We start from the raw sequence: 20,252 nt of genomic DNA on the forward strand, positions 1-20,252 counted from the left end.
GTCGACCACTCCTCCCATGCTTCGAGCTCAAGATTATATTTACCTTCATCAGTCGTGAATCGAACAAGTGATCCCAACACACCGGGTACCCCACCGGAAAGGTCCATGATTCCCACCTGAAGTGAGGCTGTAAATGGATAACGCAGCTTCATCTCCACAAAGAAGTCACTCATCTGAAGAATTGAGAAATTTTCAGCTTTAATGGTTTCAGAAACGTTGAAGGGGCTCGAGTCATCATCGCCATGCAGCACCATATGATGATTCAGCAATTCTTAATTTCCAACCCCAAGAAACCCCACGAAGACGCTCGGCGATTGAAATTTCCACATCCGAAGAAGTCCCAGGAAGCTGGTTAACAAATCGGGGTTCTGGAACAGACGATCCATTTCATCAACGATCAGACACAACTTCGATTTCTCGCGACCAGCGTACGTTGTAACTAACATCAACAGCGAAGTGGAATCATGACACTCGCTTTCCGCGTCGGCCATTTTCCCTATGTAACTCCAGAAGCTGACGGCGTTACGTGCCATCTCTTTAGAAACTTCGAAATACACCAATATGATGTTCGAATGTCCACCAAACAGCCTTTCAGTTCCACGAGCAATTGTGCTTTTCCCGAATTGATGAGGGCCATATAGCATATAAATTGGACGATCATTTCCTGAAAAGCCATGTCGAATTCGTTTAAAAGCCTCGATAGTGTCCAAAGGAACGGAGTAGTCGTCTTCCCTCAGTGGTCTAGTGGATGTAATGTATTTCTGGATCTTCTGTTTCTTGGATAAAGGCTCATCCTGCTTGGAGTCATTCATCTCCGCAAATCGTTGACTCAGCGCACAAGGCCGGTTTTTCTTCACCTTCACCAAAATGTGAATTTGATTAGAAGAAGGTTGACCCATTCTGTTCTCCGTAAATAACCAGTTCTTTAAAGTCTTCGTCGCCTCTACAGCTTTCCCACTAGTCACGTCCAGAATCGAGTTGGGAATTCTCCCATCCTCTGAGACCTCGCTCTCAGCTTCCAACCACTTTCCATCACTCGTCTTAGCCACAAAAAGTTGCACCTCCCTCTCGCCAACGTCCTTCAAGCTCTTTGGGTGCGCATCTAGAATCGCCTTCTTTAACTTGCCCACTGAGACGCCCTCGTCCAGTTTCACCATGAACGTACTGTCCGCCTCTCCAACGATCACACAAAAAAACACCAGCATCTAATGGCAGAATCTGAAATGATTTCTTAAGCCAACATTTATTGCAAAGTTTATAACTTTTTCAAAATTGATTTGTATCGACAGGTATCATCGATTTTATTGGAAGCTTATGTTTATCGGAATCGACCCGAGACTATCGTCATAAGACAAAGAACGTATGTATGTACGGAAAACATTGTGTGTGCATTAAAAGGATGGCACGGCCATCATTTCGATCTTTCGTCCCCAAGCGGCTTGCCGCGAGATAGCGATTTTAGGATTTTGGCCTTAAAATTTGCAAAGGAAAAACGTTATGAATCCGACAAATACTGCGCATTGCAACGGAGTGTGCTCGATCGTAGTCCTAACAAGCCGGGAAAATAGCTGCAGTGCTCGGTAGTTGTGGACATAGAGGAATACATCCTATCCTTCACAGTTTTTGCCAATGAGGGCGATCCATCAAATCGTTTTCTGTACGTCGAGTCTACTCATTTTTTGTCGTAATTTATTCCTTCTTCTTGTATAGCAACCAAATACTAGCTGTGAAGCTCTCGCTGCATCGATGTCCAGCTGTGTGGGCGCTGGAGTAAAGCGCTCACATTATCTCCAGATTTCTTGGTCCTTCAGGCTGTTTGCCATTTGACGAAGCCTGTTACTTTGGGTCGATTGACGTTCTCGACTGGATTTGGAGCGTGAGTCCCAGTTCTGCTGCCGAGAGGACCAGCAATTGGTCACTTGTAAACTTTCTTCGTTCCGATCTGCATAACCATCGCTGGCAGTTTGCCAGCTCGCTAATTGCCGCTGCTTCTCGAGGCGACTTGTCCGTTGTGAAGTGGCTGTTTGGTCATTTTCGAATTGCACAGTCCCTATCGACCGGGCTGATTGCATTAAAGCCCAAGGGCCTCTCGTTGTGCTGCAATATTTGTGGCAGCATAGAGAAACAAACCAAACTGAACGACATCACACGAAGTGCACTGTAAAATTAACGAATAGTGGAAACGATATTGAGTGGGGATATGAAGTAATGCAGAAAGCTGTCGAGAATGGCCAGATACGGCAGTGTCTGGATGGTCTTGGTGATGCTGATCGGATCTCCGCTCTTCAGTGTGCGCTGGAAATTGGTGACTTGAAGCTTGCACAATCATTAGTCCCCCTGGGCCAGTGCATGTTAGACTTTGCAACAGGTAGTTCACACGTGAAAGCTCTCGAATTATTACTGGATGGTGGGTATATGGCACGAGACAGTGAACTTGCTGCGTCAGCTCTACCAGCATTGGCTACTCAAGGTCCTTTGGAGCTCATTCAACAGATTGTGCTACTGCATTCCCCACTGCCAGAACGCCAAGATATCTGGTTAGACAGGTGGCGTATCGCGTTGAGCAATGCATGTGCGCGTGGGGACCTTCCGATCCTTCAGTGGTTTGCTAAGCACCCGCTGGGGGGTGAAGCATACGAAATGAGATCACAAGAAGGTGTTTCCCTCCTTAAGATTGCTGCCGAACACGACCATGCTCTCGTGATACAGTTTCGTTACGAACAAGGTTGGACTGATGGATACGAAGTCGCTATGACGAAAGCTGTCAAGAAGAATAACTTGGCTTCAGTGAAATGGCTACTTCGACATTTTTGGCCAGAAGGACGCGTGTACAAAACTCCAGCCTGGGTAGTATCTCGACTGATCAGCGATGGACATTTGAAGATGATTCGTTATTTGCATAATTTGGACCCAATGATTTTGAATCGCGCGAGGGGAACTATTCACAAGCCAAACCGTGAACATGACATTGATTGGTATCGCGAAGATAATGCAACATACTGGGCTGCGAGAAGTGGCAATTTGGAGACACTCAAGTGGGTCCAAGCCAATGTCAAACAAAAAGTCTCCGCCGAATCCCTAAATACCGCTGCACAGCATGGACATCTGAAAGTGCTTAAATGGCTTCATATCTATTACCCAAAAACGAACACCAAAAGTGCACTGATTTGGGCCGCAAAATACAATCATCTCGAAGTCGTGCAATGGCTGCACTCAAGTTGGGTGGAGGGGTGCGATAAAGAAGTGATGCGCCAGGCAGCAAACCATGGCAGCTTTGCCACTGTTAAGTGGCTGTACGCGAATTGCCCTGAGTCACGTACACCGCTCGCAATTGACGAAGCTATTGAAAATTGCCATGTCGACATCGTGTGCTGGTTGCAATTGCGCTTTCCCAATTTCAAAATCGGAGAAAGTACCCGCCGATATGAAGCTTCTCGCCATCTTTTTTCGAAGCATTACTTTATCTTCACACTCAGCACAAGTACGTGTTTACATCGAAGTTTCGTAAAGGGCTCCGAGCGCATCTGTCATGTTTTTCATGTTGGAATCTTAAACAAGTATCAAATTGGTTGGATGAAAATTACCCTGCTAACGCCTAGCTGGTGGAATCAATACTTCCATTTTATTTGAAATTACAGAAGCTAAATACTTTGCTTGCCTTGAAAATACCAGAAATCTATCTGCTACTTGAAGTAGAACATTGCTGACTGTCCGTGCGTACCTATCTTTGACATGCCAGTCTCTCGCACGGTGCTGTGCTGGCGTACTATTCTGCGTCTCTTGCGTAAATTGAAAGCGGTTCGTGTTGGCGGTGGCGAAGGGGGTTGTAAACTATTGACTGCGGGTGATCATGAGGTGTCGTAGGCTGACTCAGAGTCGGAAACGTTCCAGATCGGGTTGTATTCGCTACATTAGGCACCTTCTCGATCGTCTTGGAGGCTTGGTGCCATTTCTTGGTGATCTTGACGTTCTTCATCGTCCGCGTGATGACATCTTGTTGGTGGCAGATACTATCGATATGACTTACATTTCATCATATTGTGACCCAGCGACTTCCTGTTCTTGAAAACATGTAAGCTGATTTTAACATTCCGGTTAAAAAACACGTTTAGCTTTAGGGTCATTTCCGTCAAACTTGCCCTTGGAGTTTTGGCCACGGTTTTATTTTAGCACAGCTCCGCTGATTCTTGTGGTGTCTGTCTTCGTCTTCTGTCACACAAGAAACTTCGTCAACAGCGAACAGACGATTCTATGAGTGTTGGTCACGATAAATAGATTGAATAAAAAGTGAGCTCCTCTTACATCTTATATCCTTTTAAAACTAATGACAATCTTTGTTTCTACCTTGATATTGCTACCTGTATTATTAGATACCCTGTAGAAAAAGTAGTTTTGCCGTTTTGCGATGCACGCTCGAGCAGTTGCGTCTCGCTCTCGCACTTGCCAACATGGCAACACTTGCGGACGTCGGGCTGGTGGCCTTGCGCCGCCAGGTACACGCCGAATACGCCTCCCCAGCTCCCCTTGAGAGATTCGAGCGCCTACCCGACGAGGTGGAGAAGGGCAACGTCGAGTATAAGCAGCAACTGCTGGAGCCGTCACCCGACCGTCTACGCCAACTGACAACACAGATGCATTGGCGTCTTAACGAAGGCAGAGGTACCGCCTTCTACGAGGTTGGTGTAAAGGAAAATGGAGAGGTACTAGGCCTCGCAGAGGACGTCATGCTGCGCTCCCTGGGGACACTAGCGCGGTAGGGAGTGTGTACTCATCTTCACATGGCTACAAAACGTTGAAGTGGCCAATGTAGCCATATACTAATACTTGCCTATTACGGACATTAGCATGTGCCGTGTGGTTAATGCAGAGATGTCGCTGTCAAGATTCCGTGCGGGACGTGATGCTAGCCACAAGGCAGTCAGGATCCAGGTCACGAGGGTGCTGCAACACAACGCCACTAAGAGACTTCGAGTATCTTTGATCGGAGATTTTGAGAGCGGCAAGTCAACGCTGGTGGGGGTACTGACACGCGGATGTCTGGACGACGGAGCTGGTCTAGCCAGGATGCAGGTGTGTCGCCATCGTCACGAGCTTGAAAATGGGTGCACTTCTAGTGTCAGCGAGCACACGATCGCTGTGGCTGCAGATGGACACTTCCGTTGTACTGAGCTCCCCACTTGCAACTTTGGCGACAATGACGAAGATACAGAGACGGAAAAGCCCAGAAAACAACAGGAAAGCTTTATCACTCTAAGTGACCTAGCAGGACACAAGAAATACCTGAAGAGTACAGCGTCAGGACTGGCAGGACAGTTCCCAGACTATGCCATGCTTGTGGTCGACGCTGTCCGTGGCGTCCGAGACATGACACGTGAACATCTCAAAATCGCTACTGCACTTAATGTAGCCATCTTCGTGGTAGTAACCAAGACGGATCTCGTGACGGACGAGCGGATACAGCAGTGTCTCGTCGAGGTCGCAGACCTCCTGAAGGCGTTTTGTCCTTGTCAACGACTTCTTTTGGCGCCAACAAACATGGATACATTACAGGACGACCCTTTGAAACTTAGTACAGTACCGGTTTTCCAGATCTCGAACGTAGACGGCATTGGTCTGGACGTGTTGCAAGCGTATCTGGCCATGCTGGAGCCGGAGCGCTTGTGGGCTACTAAAGCCAAGACGCCAGCGGAGTTCCAGGTTACTCAAGCGTACGATATTGAAGATGCAGGCACCACTGTGACTGGACTTGTCCATGCTGGCACGCTGTGCGTGGGGGAGCAGATGCTGCTCGGACCTGATGCTGATGGTCAGTTTTGCGAGGTAGCAGTCGAGAGCATTGAAGTGCAACACAAGGCAGCACAAAGTCTAAGCGCTGGTGAGACTGGAGCTGTGCTGATTCGCTTTCTGGCCACTGCTCCGCCTCTCCATCGTCTCAGAAAAGGCACCATGCTCGTACATCCGAGTGTTCGACCGATGGCTACACGTCAATTTGACGCCGAGTTGCACTTTTTACCGGATGCACGCGCGTTTCGCGAGAACTTCGAGGCCGTAATTCATACAGGTCAAGTACGACAAATGGCCAAGATCGTGCGACTGACTAGCTCCAGTCCAACCAAACTGCAGCCTGCTACTACAATGTGCCGCTTCGAGTTCATGTACTGGCCGGAATATATCCGTCCAGACTTGCCACTAGTACTACGTGAAGGGAAAACGCAAGCTGTGGGTCGGGTAGTGCGCGCTGTGCCTATTTTCCACAAGGAACAGCAAGTAACTCGAGTGCCATCCTGCTAAAACGTCACTATTAATACTTCGCAGCACTTTCAAGCAAGAGAGAGTAGTATGCAAGCAAGAGAGAGTAAAAAGAAATGCAATTTTTTTCACCTACTTAAATGCATGTGTAGCCATTTACAGATGTTGCTGCAGCCATTTTCGTTGCCTATAAAAAGCTATTCATGTAGTTGAAGGAGGTTATTTAAGCCATCAACTTCTTGCCAGAAGACGATTACAACGTGAGTATTACGATGGCATCCGTGGAGGTGCGCTCTAAAGCCAACCACGACACTACAAACACGAGCAAGATGCACTTAGATCTTGAAGAAAGTACCACTGGAGACCGCAAACAGGACGATAAAGAGCCCAAGAAGACGAAGGTCCGAAAGCGACGTGGACCGGGAGCTCAGGCAATTGAAGAAGTGTTTGCAACGCTGAGCAATGCTCGGTCGTCGGGGCTCAATCCTCCTCCAGAGCGTATCATACTGACACCTCGATCAGCAGAAGCTTGTTTACGCTGTGGAGTGAATCCGGAAACCCTCAAAATCCGCGACTTGGATTCCTTTTAGATCCAGACGTCACGACTGCCGTACAGCGTATGCGCCACGGAGCGTATTCACTACGCAGACACGAGGAGATGCAGACTCTACGAGCTGAAAAGTGGAAGCTGCTCGAGGCGGAGGATTGAGGCGGCGTCATCCCGTCGCGTCTTGTAGCCATTTCAGGCCCCAAACGAGGTTCTCATAGTGCCAACGGGCTAACGTCAAGCTCCTCGAGCTCGTCGGCCACGAAGAATTCCTCGTCCCTGCTGAATATCGAGCGACAACGACTCGAAAAAGTCCGACAACGACAAGAACGCGAGCTGGAACAAATGCTCGAGTTCGAGATGAAGATGAACCGACTGCAACAAGAAGCAGCCGACAAGATGGAGCGCGAGAAGCGACAGCACGAAGCCATGGAGCGTTCTCGTGTACGCTTCGCGCAGGAGTTGGCAGCCGAGAAACGAGCTCGAGAGATCAGGAAGAAAGCGCAACTGGATGCCGAAGAAGAGCGACGCAAGGAGATGGCTACACAGTTGGCTGCTCGCGACCGCGCGCTGGCCGAAGAAAAGGCTCGACAAGATAAAGTACGTCGCCTGGAAGCCAGAGAGCGAGAGGAAGAGCGAAAGATAAAGGCGGAAGAGCACCGAGCTCAGACCGAAGCTCTACTTCGAGCTCAGCAGACGGAGATCCAGACAAGACTCAAGGAGCTCGACTTGGCCGAGAAAGCTCGTGAGGAAATGGTGGAGCTGCAGAGAGCCGAACGGGCGACGGCGATGGATGCAAGACGTCGGGAAGTGACGCAACGGATCCAAAAGAATCTTCGTGCGTCGAAGAAGTTGGAGGCGCAACGAAAGCGAGAGATTCAACGTAAACAAGCTGCTAGTGAGGCGGTTCGACGAGCTCATGAGGAAGAGGAGCAACGTTCACGAGAGCTGCAGACACAGCAGCAGTTGGCGTTGGAGAAGAAACGGCAGTTGGTGCTGGAGGAGACTCGACGAGAAGAAGCTCGGAGGAGACAAGAGCTGCTGGAACGTCAACGGGAAACCGAGCGCAATGTGCAACAAGTGCAGAGAAGCCAGGAACAGCAACGAGCTCTGCGGAGTGAGTACCGGAAGCTGCAGGCACAACTCAAGGCGGATAAGGTGGAGCGGATGAAGAGGGTGCAAGAGTATCAACGACTGGAGATGCTGCGGAGACTAGAGGACACGGAGGCACGTACGCAGCACATGCTGAACGAGAAGGAATCGCTCGTGACGCGTCGTAAACAGCTCGCCATTCAGACCAAGATCCAGCGAGATCCCATCATGCGGACGATGGAGAACGTCAAGATCACCAAGAAATGGCATCAAGCCTCCAAGACGATCGGGAAGGTGCTCAACGGAGGGAATACGAACCGATCTGGGGGCTCAGCGAACGTTTCCGAGCGACCGAAATCGAGTTCCGGTATTGTCGGGAGACAGACGTCCCTGCCGACTCTGAGTCAGCCTACGACGCCTCATGACCACCCGCAGTCAAAGGTTTTCCAGCCTCCTTCGCCACCGCCGACACGAACCGCGTTCAAGTTCTCAAAGGAGACGCAACAGACGCAGAACGGTGCAACAGGGAGCGGTACGGCAGCACAACCTTACTTCTCACCGTACGATGCGGCTTTTGAGGCTGGTCTGTCCAAGAAGGACAAGACATGCACATCAGCAGTCTTCTAGTGGATTATTTTTCAGACAAGCAAAGTATTTAGCTTCTGTAATTTCAAATAAAATGGAAGTATTGATTCCACGAGCTAGGCGTTAGCAGGGTAATTTTCATCCAACCAATTCGATACTTGTTTAAGATTCCAACATGAAAAACATGACAGATGCGCTCGGAGCTTTCTTTGAAACTTTGATGTAAACACGTATTTGTGCTGAGTGTGAAGATAGAGTAGTGCTTCGAAAAAAGATGACGAGGTCGTGATGGTGTAGAGCAAAATAATACATGTTTTTGCTTTTCAACGGTGTTCGTTTAAATTGTTTTTTCGATTTTTAATAAACTGTTGGGTCGTTTTAATTTTGACCAATCGCAGGTGATACCACGAAAGAAGTCGAGTTTTTTTGTCTTGTTGGCCTTTCTAAAAATGACTTGAAAATGCATGTCTACGGGGGGTTGAGTTTCACCGTCGTTGTCTGTATATGTACGGAAAACCCCTTGTGTGTGCATTAAAATGATGGCACGGCCATCATTTCGATCTTTCGTCCCCAAGCGGCTTGCCGATTTTGGTATTAAAATTTGCAAAGGAAAAACGTTATGAATCCGACAAAAGCTGCGCATTGCAACTCCCCATTCACGATCGTAGTCCTAACAAGCCGGAAAAATAGCTGCAGTGCTCGGTAGTTGTGGACATAGAGGAATACATCCTATCCTTCACAGTTTTTTGCCAATGAGGGCGATCCATCAAATCGTTTTCTGTATGTCGAGTCGATTGATTTATTTGTCGTAATTTATTTCTTTTTCTTCTATAGCAATCAAATGCTAGCTGTGAAGCTCTCGCTGCATCGGAGTCCAGCTGTGTGGGCGCTGGAGCAAAGCGCTCACATTATCTCCAGATTTCTTGGTCCTTCAGGCTGTTTGCCATTTGACGAAGCCTGTTATTTTGGGTCCATTGACGTTCTCGACTGGATTTGGAGCGTGAGTCCCAGTTCTGCTGCCGAGAGGACCAGCAATTGGTCACTTGTAAATTTCCTTCGTTCCGATCTGCATTACCATCGCTGGCAGTTTGCCAGTTCGCTAATTGCCGCTGCTTCTCGAGGCGACTTGTCCGCTGTGAAGTGGCTGTTTGATCATTTTTCGAATTGCACATTCCCTATCGACCGGGCTGATTGCGTTAAAGCCCAAGGGCATCTCGTTGTGCTGCAATATTTGTGGCAGCATAGAGAAACAAACCAAACTGAACGACATCACACGAAGTGCACTGTAAGGTTAACAAATAGTGGAAATTATATTGAGTGGGGATATGAAGTAATGCAGAAAGCTGTCGAGAATGGCCAGATACGGCAGTGTCTGGATGGTCTTGGTGACGCCGATCGGATCTCCGCTCTTCGGTGTGCGCTGGAAATTGGTGACTTGAAGCTTGCACAATCATTAGTCTCCCCAGACCAGTGCATGTTAGACTTTGCAACAGGTAGTTCACACGTGAAAGCTCTCGAATTATTACTGGATGGTAGGTATATGGCACGAGACAGTGAACTTGCTGCGTCAGCTCTACCAGCATTGGCTACTCAAGGTCCTTTGGAGCTCATTCAACAGATTGTGCTACTGCATTCCCCACTGCCAGAACGCCAAGATATCTGGTTAGACAGGTGGCGTATCGCGTTGAGCAATGCATGTGCGCGTGGGGACCTTCCGATCCTTCAGTGGTTTGCTAAGCACCCGCTGGGGGGTGAAGCATACGAAATGAGATCACAAGAAGGTGTTTCCCTCCTTAAGATTGCTGGCGAACACGACCACGCTCTCGTGATACAGTTTCGTTACGAACAAGGTTGGACTGATGGATACGAAGTCGCTATGACGAAAGCTGTCAAGAAGAATAACTTGGCTTCAGTGAAATGGCTACTTCGACATTTTTGGCCAGAAGGACGCGTGTACAAAACTCCAGCCTGGGTAGTATCTTGACTGATCAGCGATGGACATTTGAAGATGTTACGTTATTTGCATGATTTGGACCCAATGATTTTGAATCGCGCGAGGGTAACTGTTCACAAGCCAAACCGTGAATATGACATTGATTGGTATCGCGAAGATAATGCAACATACTGGGCTGCGAGAAATGGCAATTTGGAGACACTCAAGTGGGTCCAAGCCAATGTCAAACAAAAAGTCTCCGCCGAATCCCTAAATACCGCTGCACTGCATGGACATCTGGAAGTGCTAAAATGGCTTCATACCCATTACCCAAAAGCGATCACCAAAAGTGCACTGATTTGGGCCGCAAATAATAATCATCTCGAAGTCGTGCAATGGCTGCACTCAAATTGGGCGGAGGAGTGCGATAAAGAAGTGATGCGCCAGGCAGCAAACCATGGCAGCTTTGCCACTGTTAAGTGGCTGTACGCGAATTGCCCTGAGTCACGTGCACCGCTCGCAATTGACGAAGCTATTGAAAATTGCCATGTCGACATCGTGTGCTGGTTGCAATCGCGCTTTCCCGATTTCAAAATCGGAAGCAGCAATCCGAGAAATAACCCACCAATATATAGCTTACAGGGTGTTTTGGGATTGCTTTTTCAAAGCTTTTAATAACACATTCCGTAGATATGTTTTCCCACGCTCTAATTGTGCGTGTTACGGCAGCCAGACGCTTTTCCTTCGCGGTTCTTGTAACTGCCACCTTCTCTCGTAGCCATTCAGCTGTCAACTTTTTCTTGAGTGGCCCCATAACGCCCACGTCAAGGGGCTGACTCACAGAGGTGCTGTTAGCAGGCACGGGGACCACAATTGCAGAGGTCTTTTCCGCCACAACGCTCTGACCGGCTTCGGAAATATGCGAGTCAAAATTGTCCAGCAAGAGGATTGACGGGGCATCAATCTCGTACTTTAGCAAGTTCAAAACGTACGTTTGCCACACTGTGGCGTCCATCCAGCCATTTTCTTGGACGGTGTACACGTGGCCTGCAGGATACGTCGGAAGTTCATCCGTCTCCACAGTCCCGCCCGGCATTCCTCGTAGTATAAACAGTATTGGTAGTTTTTTCCCTAAAATATAAATAAGTTAGTTTAAATATAATAAAATCATTAAATCAATAAACAAAACTTACCATCCGCTCTAATGGTGAGAACTGCAGTGAGTCTACCAGAGTTTTTCTGCGTGTGCTTCACTTTAGCGGAGCCACGACGGCCTTTGAGGGCCCAAATCTTGTGGGGTGGGGTGTCAAAATATATTGCTGTCTCGTCGACATTGTATATGGCGGATTGCTGGAAGTGAGAATGCTGTTTCCAAAACTCTATGGCAAAGTTCAAATGGATTTCTGTAGTGCATCTTCATCCTTTTTAGTAAATTGCGGTTTCTAAACAGAAAAACCATGGCTATAACATTAAGAAAAATATGTAAGCAATACATATTGATTATAAACACACATAAAATAGGATAATTGCTAAAACGTTTGATTAAACCAACATATTGGAAAACGAGATGCTTACCGAGCTGCAAATCGCTGGCACATACGCATCAACGCGCTCAATGCGCGCTCAGGAGATGGTTTATCGGCTAAATACTGCTCCAGCCAAGCCCCCTGCTCCATCTTCATATACTCGATCATGCCTACAAATACTATATATACACGTTAGAATCTGCAATAAATAATATAACAAAACAAATTTACCTCTTCATCCCGACGGACGTCTTTCATGAAGGTGACCAATTCGTGCTCAAATGTGATTTTAGTCTTTGCGCCTTGTCCTTTTGTCGTTCTGCTAGTTTGAGGTCCCTTAAACTCAAACAGCAGCTTTGCCTTCTTTCTCCAGCCCTTCAACGTACCTAATGGAATATTAAGCACCCGAGCGGTAGACTTACATCCCTCCAGAGCCACCCGCTCGAGCGCTTCCCGTCTCTGCTTGACGGTGTAGCTGTTCTGCCGACGACGTTCGTCCATCACTTCGCAGAAACAGCAATAGCGTGATTGTTTAAACGGCGCCAGCATGGCGTGCTGTCCAGCAATATATTTGAAAGTATATTATTGGCTAAAATTACAAATAACATTTTTACTTGAGTTTAAAGTTGCACTGTAAGGGGGGTCGAGTTTTTGTGGGGGGTTGAGTTTCACCGTCGTTGTCTGTATACGTTCTTTGTCTTGTGACGATAGTCTCGGGTCGATTCCGATAAACATCCAACAAATTATTACTGCATTCAAAATAGGCCAATGTCAAATTGTAAGCTTCCAATAAAATCGATGATACCTGTCGATACAAATCAATTTTAAAAAAGTTATCAACTTTACAATGAATTTTGGTTTAAGAAATCATTTACGATTCTGCCACAAGATGCTGGTGTTTTTTTGTGTGATCGTTGGAGAGGCGGACAGTACGTTCATGGTGAAACTGGACGAGGGCGTCTCAGTGGGCAAGTTAAAGAAGGCGATTCTAGATGCACACCCAAAGAGCTCGAAGGACGTTGACGAGAGGGAGGTGCAGCTTTTCGTGGCCAAGACGAGTGACGGAAAGTGGTTGGAAGCTGAGAGCGAGGTCTCAGAGGAACTCGGAAGTGGGAGAATTCCTAACTCGATTCTAGACGTGACTAGTGGGAAAGCTGTAGAGGCGACGAAGACTTTAAAGAACTGGTTATTTACGGAGAACAGAATGGGTCAACCTTCTTCTAATCAAATTCACATTTTGGTAAAGGTGAAGAAAAACCGGCCTTGTGCGCTGGGTCAACGATCTGCGGAGATGAACGACTCCAAGCAGGATGAGCCTTTATCCAAGAAACAGAAGATCCAGAAATACATTACATTCACTGGACCACTGGGGGAAGACGACTACTCCGTTCCTTTGGACACTATCGAAGCTTTTAAACGAATTCGACATGGCTTTTCAGGAAATGATCGTCCAATTTATATGCTATATGGCCCTCGTCAATTCGGGAAAAGCACGATTGCTCGCGGCATTGAAATGTTGTTTTGCGGACATCCGAACATCATATCCGTGTATTTCGAAGTTTCTAAAGAGATGGCACGTAACGCCGTCAGGTTCTGGAGCTACTTAGGGAAAATGGTTGACGCGGAAAGCGAGTGTCATGATTCGACTTCGCTGTTGATGCAAGTTACAACGTACGCAGGTCGCGAGAAAAAGAAGTTGTGTCTGATCGTGGATGAAATGGATCGTTTGTTTCAGAACCCCGATTTGTTAACCAGCTTCCTGGGACTTCTTCGGATGTGGAAATTTCAATCGCCGAGCGTCTTCCTGGGGTTTCTTGGGGTTGGAAATTACGAGCTGCTAAATCATAACATGGTGTATCGCGGCGATGATGACTCAAGCCCCTTCAATGTTTCTGAAACGATTAAAGCTGAAAAATTATCAATTCTTCAGATGAGTGACTTCTTTATGGAGATGAAGCCGCGTATCCATTTACAGCCTCACTTGTGGTGGGAATCATGGACCTTTCCGGTGGGGTGCCCGGTGTGCTGGGATCACTTGTTCGATTCACGGCTGATGAAGGTAAATATAATCTTGAGCTCGAAGCATGGGAGAAGTGGTTCTCTGGATTGCTGTTTCCCATGTACCTGAAAGAGTACAATCGAAGCTATTATCGTATTCTTCAAGATCTATACAAGCTGGATGACACCGAGTGGTGGATTCTTGAACAGGTGCTTGAGGGAAAGGACAGTGTCAAGGCAAGGAATCCAGATCGCTTGCTCCATATGGGAGTTGTGGTAAGAATAAGAGGCACTGATGAGGTGGCCATTGTCTCGCCGATGATGAAGCGATTGTGTCTCGAAGTGCTATCCAAACAAGATATTCGTGAGCCATGTGATAATTCGCAGAGTTTTAATTGATAAATAGAGGGGTTGCTAGTCTGAAAACGTTGTTACGCTCTTCATTTTTCTTCCGGTTATATGATGCCGATTTTTTTAAGCTGTGTGGCACCGTGATTTAGTCGCTTGCTTATTCTGTAAAAATGTACAATAATTTTCCAATGCCAAACCAGCTTAATCTAATGAGAATTTAGAACATTTTTACACATTTTTCTGTAGGACACTTCAGCGACCCTCACTCACAAAAATGAAAGCACTTTATGTACCTCACACCATTTCAATCTTTCAGTATTATTCCCGCCAATCATTTTCGATTCCGCATCCCAAAAGCATGGCAACCCGTGTAACACCGGAGCTGCTGGGCGCGTTGCAGCACGCACCCGAGCGCATCCGCAACATCTGCATCCTCGCGCATGTGGACCACGGCAAGACGACGCTCAGTGACAGCCTCGTGTCTGCCAACGGCATCATCTCGGAGCGACTGGCTGGCAAGGTAAGCGAAAGTGTAAACTGTATCCCAAGTGTACCCCTAAAATGTACCCATGTGGTAACAGGTGCGATATCTGGACAACACGGAGGAGGAACAAGTGCGTGGCATCACCATGAAGTCCAGCGCTATCTCCTTAGTGTACGAACCCGAGCTTACAGCCGACAAAGACCCGGAAGCGCCGTATCTCATCAATCTCGTGGACTCTCCAGGCCATGTGGACTTTTCCTTCGATGTATCCACTGCAGTTCGACTCTGTGACGGCGCCTTGGTGCTTATTGACGCAGTAGAAGGAGTATGCGCGCAAACACACGCTGTTATCCGTCAAGCTTGGAAGGAAGGCATCCGTCCATGTCTAGTTATTAACAAGATGGATCGTCTGATCTTCGAGCTGCAATTCTCGCCCATAGAAGCTTATCAGAGACTCAATCGCATCTTAGAACAGGCCAACGCAGTACTGAGCTCCATGATCAGGATGGATGTACTCGAGAAGTACGACCAAGAGGCTTCTATTGGAGACGAGAACGGTACAATCGATGCAGACACCGATGACGAGGTGATTTCCAACGAGACGGAGCAATTAGAGAACGAAATGCTGTTCTCTCCATCGAACAGTAACGTTATCTTTGCTAGTGCTACCGACGGCTGGGCCTTTGGTATCGGATACTTTGCAGCTTTGTATGCGAAGAAATTAGAGCTGCCTGTACGTGTGATGCGCCAAGCATTGTGGGGCGAGTACTACTACAACCACAAGAGCAAGAAGATCGTGAGCAAACCGCCCACGTCTAGTAGCCAGACGATGTTCTGTTCGTTCATTCTCGACTTGATCTGGACGACGTATACGACGATGACGAAGCCGGTGCAGTCGGATGCGGACTTGGACGTTTTACGGAAACTCACACGACAACTTCGGATTGCCAAGCTGGTTTCGGATCGTGATCTGAAGCAGACGGACCGGAAGAACGCGACTCAAGCGGTGATGAGGAAGTGGCTGCCGTTGTCTACGACCGTGTTGAAGATGGTGACGCGCGTTCTACCGAGTCCAGTGGCTGCTCAAGTAAAACGCGCCGACAAGTTGTGTACGATCTCGTCCGACAAATCGCTTCAAGTCTTCCGGTCTTTGCAATCCTGTCAGACTTCGGATGATGCGCCGCTTGTTATTTACATTTGCAAGGTCATTTCAGTGGAGGCCAATGTGTTATCGGATTATCACCAGTCCGGACTGGCTGCTACAGACGAGGTCTATGTCGGCGTGGGTCGGGTGTACTCTGGTGTGCTTCGAGAAGGCCAGCCGGTGTATGTGATGGATCCCAAGTTCCAAGGCGTATCTGGAGACGTGGATGTGGATACAGTGGACTTGAATACGGTGAAACACGTCACACGTATTGACAGCGGGGTGGTGAAGCCGTACATGATGATGGGACGTGATCTACACAAGCTGGATCGTGTTCCTGCTGGTAATATCATCGGTATTGTCGGTCTTCAGGAACATGTTTTGAAGACGGCGACGTTGTCGTCAACCCTGGCGTGTCCTTCGTTGACGAAGATGCCGTATCAAGCCAAGCCGATTGTCCGTGTGGCCGTGGAACCTGAAGATCCGCGCCACTTTGGCGCTCTGGAAGCTGGTCTACAGCGTTTGTATCGATCTGATCCTACCGTCGAAGTCCACGTGCAGGAGACTGGCGAACATGTTATTGTTGCACTGGGAGAGTTTCACTTGGAACGATGTATCAAGGATTTGAAGGATCGCTTTGCAAAAGTCGCAGTGCAAGTCTCTGAGCCTTTGGTGGGGTTTCGGGAAAGTATCGTGAACGGAACGATCTCTTCGTTCCAGGAGCACATCGTGTTCAAAGACCTTCTCAATCCCGATACAAGCAAGGAGGACGCTCTTGATAAAGACGAGCACTACGCTGATACGCAAGATCCGAAACGTGCGTTGGGAACAACTCCGGATGGCACGCTGACTCTAAAGCTGCGTGCACTTCCATTGCCTCTTGACACTGCAAAGCTATTGGAAGAAAATGCGCCACTGTTGAAACGTATCACACACACCAAGAAATCCACAGACGAGACAGAAACCAAGGAATTTGACCTGGAATTGGAAGCTGCTGCACAGGATATCGCGGCTTTCCAGAAAAAATTGGAGAAATCGCTCCAATTGAGTGACCACAGCTTGTTAAAGTCGCTACCAATGCACCAGATTTGGAGCTGTGGCCCTCGACGAGTAGGTCCAAACATGTTGATCAACAACATTCCAGGATACCATTCGACTGGCTGCCTATTCCCGTCGAACGCAACACAAGTTGAAGACTCAGAGAAAGCAGAGCAGATCCGGAAACTGGAGAACAGCATCGTGACGGGCTTCCAGATGGCCTCCTCGGCTGGACCTTTGTGTGATGAACCGGTATGGGGCGTCGCGTTCATCGTTGAAGACGTCGTTTTCCATGAGAAAAGCGACGATGTGTCAGATGAAGAGGCGAGCAAGTACGGACCGCTTAGCGGACAGGTAATCTCCACTATGCGGACCACTTGCCTCATGTCCTTTGTGAAGCAGCCTGTGCGGTTAGTAGAGGCCGTGTATGAGTGCACAGTGCAGTGTCAAGCCGAGCAGCTCGGCAAGTTGTACAGTGTCATCTCGAAGCGACGAGGCGATATCTACTCGGAAGAGTTGTCCGATGGGACAGCGCTATTCACTGTGAAAGCTCACTTGCCAGTCGTGGAAAGCTTCGGCTTTGCCACCGACCTGTTGATCCAGACGTCAGGAGCTGCTAGTAACCCACAACTCATCTTCTCACACTGGAGTATCATTGACATGGACCCGTTCTTCCAGCCGCAGACAGAGTTGGAGCGAGAGGACTTTGGCGAACGCGTCTACGAACACAACTACGTGAGACGATACATCGAAGCGGTACGTAAGCGTAAGGGTCTGTCGCGAGATGAAAAGATTGTTGTGCACGCCGAAAAACAACGCACTCTTAAAAGATAAGACGCTGGATGAAGACGGGGGTACTGTAGCAATAATATCTCGTTTGTTCCGGCTTGAAACGGACAAGCGACAATCTCGAGGTGAGCTAAAATTATCAAGTGTCCAAGTAGACCCTGCGTCTCTCTTTTGTGTGTGTGTTTTTTTAGTATTCAGTCTCGTGATGGCCCCCGTTCGGGTAACTCCGACTTGTGGAGATGGTACTCGCGCGCTGATGGCTTTATCCAAGTGGGCTTCACGTCATGCAGAGAAGCACTCGTTGAGCTGGAAGAAGGTGATTACTCCAGCTGCTCTCATTGAGAAGACTCATGCCCGACAACTCGCTGCGCGTGACAAAGTGTTCGAGCGCCATCTCCCGTTCTCGTGGCTGCGGTTCTTCATCGGAGCTGTGTCGCTAGCTCTCGTTTTCGCCGACGTCTTACGCTCCGGTGTGGGCGTGTCGAATCTTCAAGATGTGTACCCATCACTGCAGCCAGACGAAGTGGTAAGTTTTGATACATCGTGGAACTATTCAGTGTTTGCGTCTACCAAAGAGGAAGCCAGAAAAGGCAGCACAACAGCACGTGTATGGAGCTACAAGTACGACTCGACTTCGATCACGTGGCGAGCATTTGCACGTTTCTTGTCAGCTCCAAACTTTCCGAATTGTTTCTTGTACACTAGTCAATGCCCCACACAGAGTTTTAGCGGCGAGGTGGCATTCCGGATGATTGACTCTGTGGACGTCATATCACGGATAAACAGAGATTTCGGACTCCAATCCGGACCGGTGGGACTGACGTTACGCTCAGAAAACGAGTATGTCGATCGACTTCACCAGTTTATTTACCGCCCCCTAACCTTGCAGCGTGTCTGTCCGTCCGTCTGTCAATAAGTCCGTCCGGTTCCTTTCTTGCTGCTTTTTCCTGCCTTTTCGCATGGCTACACCCGGCCTGTCTAATACAGTTTCGTCCCATCTTACCGACCGCGCCTACCTTTCTGACTCGACCTAACTATGCTAAAATTACAAATATATCCAAAAGCGTGACACAATTAAATCGCGCCCTGATTGGGCAATACCTGCCGACCTGCGACACTGACTGGATCTGTCGCACGATCAGACCGTCTATCGCCCTCGCGATTGGACGTAAGGTAAACATTTCTGCCGAGCACGAAACGCATCGATTGGCTGCAAACAGCCAGCAGATACTTGATTATTGCGCAAAACCTGTCGTATGTACTGCAAATCGGGCACAGTAACCACTTTATTTTCTAAGAGCTCTGCACACTTTTCAAATAGAGATATTTATTATTATTAATGTAGACTTCACAGACCAGTATTTTGTAAGAGCTCTGGGATGTTAGTTTCCACACACTTTTCAAAGTAATGACGATATTAATAGTACTAATATTATTAATATAAACTTCACAGGCCGCATTTGTAAGAGCTCGGCGATGCTATTTTCCACACACTTTCATAAGTAGAGACGATAGTATTTTTTAATATTAAAGTAGGCTTCACGACCAGCGCTTTTTGTAGGGACTTTGCGAATATATATCTTTTTTACTTCACCTGGCACTCACCACTGCCACCGTGCAATGAAGGCGCGCGGCTGCACGGTCATTGCGCTATCTGCTCCCGTGCACCGCATCTGATGGATGCATGCGCGCACGGTACATAGTGTTTTTAGTCACTTTTATTGCATGTAAAGTATGTATTTGTTTAAATATCTGACAGTATTACTATTAAAGCAAAATATTAAATATCAGCTTTTGAATATTTTGCTTAAATATAAATTCCACTCTTACAGTACCGTGCTATTGGCTAATATTTGGACGCAAGTAATTGGTTAAAACAATATAATTTGCTAACATACTCACAGTTTGCAAAATGGCGGGCCCTATGTGCAAGCAATGCGAGGCGAAGATTGACCCGCTTCTGCTGAACCCGCAGCGGTCTACGACGGATACTTGGGCGCGTTGCGTCGGTTGCGGGAGGCTGCAGTACGGTTACGCGCTCCGTACAATCAGCGGACGGGGCAGCGTGCGGCACTGTATTGCGTGCAAGAACGGCCCAAAAGCGGTTGAGTTCTGGGAGGAAAAGCTCCCACCACCTGATTCTACCAAAGTGCGCCGCCAGGAAAGCCTGGCAAACGTCAAGAAAGCGATGGGTCCTGACTGGTACCCCAAGAAGAAAAAGAGGCGCAGCCACCATCGCATGCTGACCGCCCGAAACGCCAATTACGTCGAGCAAAAGAAGCAGCAGAAGAGCAAGTAATTGGTAAATACACCCTTTTAGGCCCTCATTTCCCTACCTATATTTGTATTTAGTATACTGGTTGACGGTACGAGGCTTGGAGCCGCACATACGGTAAACTGACTATGGCGCTGCCAATAGTGTTGACGCACCTACAGAGGGTAGCGCGTTTCAAATAATAATTAGCGCACGGTATCTACTGTGAACCCTTGCAAGCTGACCGTCCCTATCTGCTTCC

The 20,252-nt window shown here is 48.0% G+C and overlaps 5 protein-coding genes across 5 annotated transcripts; 4 read left to right on the top strand and 1 right to left on the bottom strand.

The window, feature by feature from the left end:
* Window positions 1-5: 5 nt before the first annotated feature.
* Window positions 6-1,205, bottom strand: PITG_22753 (Crinkler (CRN) family protein; the record flags this gene model as incomplete). Its single annotated transcript, XM_002905679.1, has 1 exon — window positions 6-1,205. One exon carries the CDS (start codon window positions 1,203-1,205, stop codon window positions 273-275), a length of 933 nt encoding a protein of 310 aa, XP_002905725.1.
* A 3,243-nt stretch (window positions 1,206-4,448) lies between these two features.
* Window positions 4,449-6,291, top strand: PITG_05056 (GTP-binding protein, putative; the record flags this gene model as incomplete). Its single annotated transcript, XM_002905680.1, has 3 exons — window positions 4,449-4,753; window positions 4,845-5,500; window positions 5,576-6,291. The coding sequence occupies 3 exons, from the start codon at window positions 4,449-4,451 to the stop codon at window positions 6,289-6,291; spliced, it is 1,677 nt and encodes a 558-aa protein (XP_002905726.1).
* A 6,488-nt stretch (window positions 6,292-12,779) lies between these two features.
* On the top strand, window positions 12,780-14,326 carry PITG_22754 (Crinkler (CRN) family protein; the record flags this gene model as incomplete). The annotated part of the gene is made up of 1 exon (XM_002905681.1): window positions 12,780-14,326. One exon carries the CDS (start codon window positions 12,780-12,782, stop codon window positions 14,058-14,060), a length of 1,281 nt encoding a protein of 426 aa, XP_002905727.1.
* A 313-nt stretch (window positions 14,327-14,639) lies between these two features.
* Window positions 14,640-17,781, top strand: PITG_05058 (elongation factor Tu GTP-binding domain-containing protein; the record flags this gene model as incomplete). Its single annotated transcript, XM_002905682.1, has 3 exons — window positions 14,640-14,801; window positions 14,863-15,276; window positions 15,352-17,781. 3 exons carry the CDS (start codon window positions 14,640-14,642, stop codon window positions 17,779-17,781), a joined length of 3,006 nt encoding a protein of 1,001 aa, XP_002905728.1.
* A 160-nt stretch (window positions 17,782-17,941) lies between these two features.
* Window positions 17,942-18,441, top strand: PITG_05059 (uncharacterized protein; the record flags this gene model as incomplete). Its single annotated transcript, XM_002905683.1, has 2 exons — window positions 17,942-18,357; window positions 18,408-18,441. 2 exons carry the CDS (start codon window positions 17,942-17,944, stop codon window positions 18,439-18,441), a joined length of 450 nt encoding a protein of 149 aa, XP_002905729.1.
* Window positions 18,442-20,252: the final 1,811 nt, after the last annotated feature.

The sequence above is a fragment of the Phytophthora infestans genome, genomic scaffold, assembly GCF_000142945.1.
Source record: "Phytophthora infestans T30-4 supercont1.6 genomic scaffold, whole genome shotgun sequence".
NCBI classification, from domain to species: Eukaryota; Oomycota; class Peronosporomycetes; order Peronosporales; family Peronosporaceae; genus Phytophthora; species Phytophthora infestans.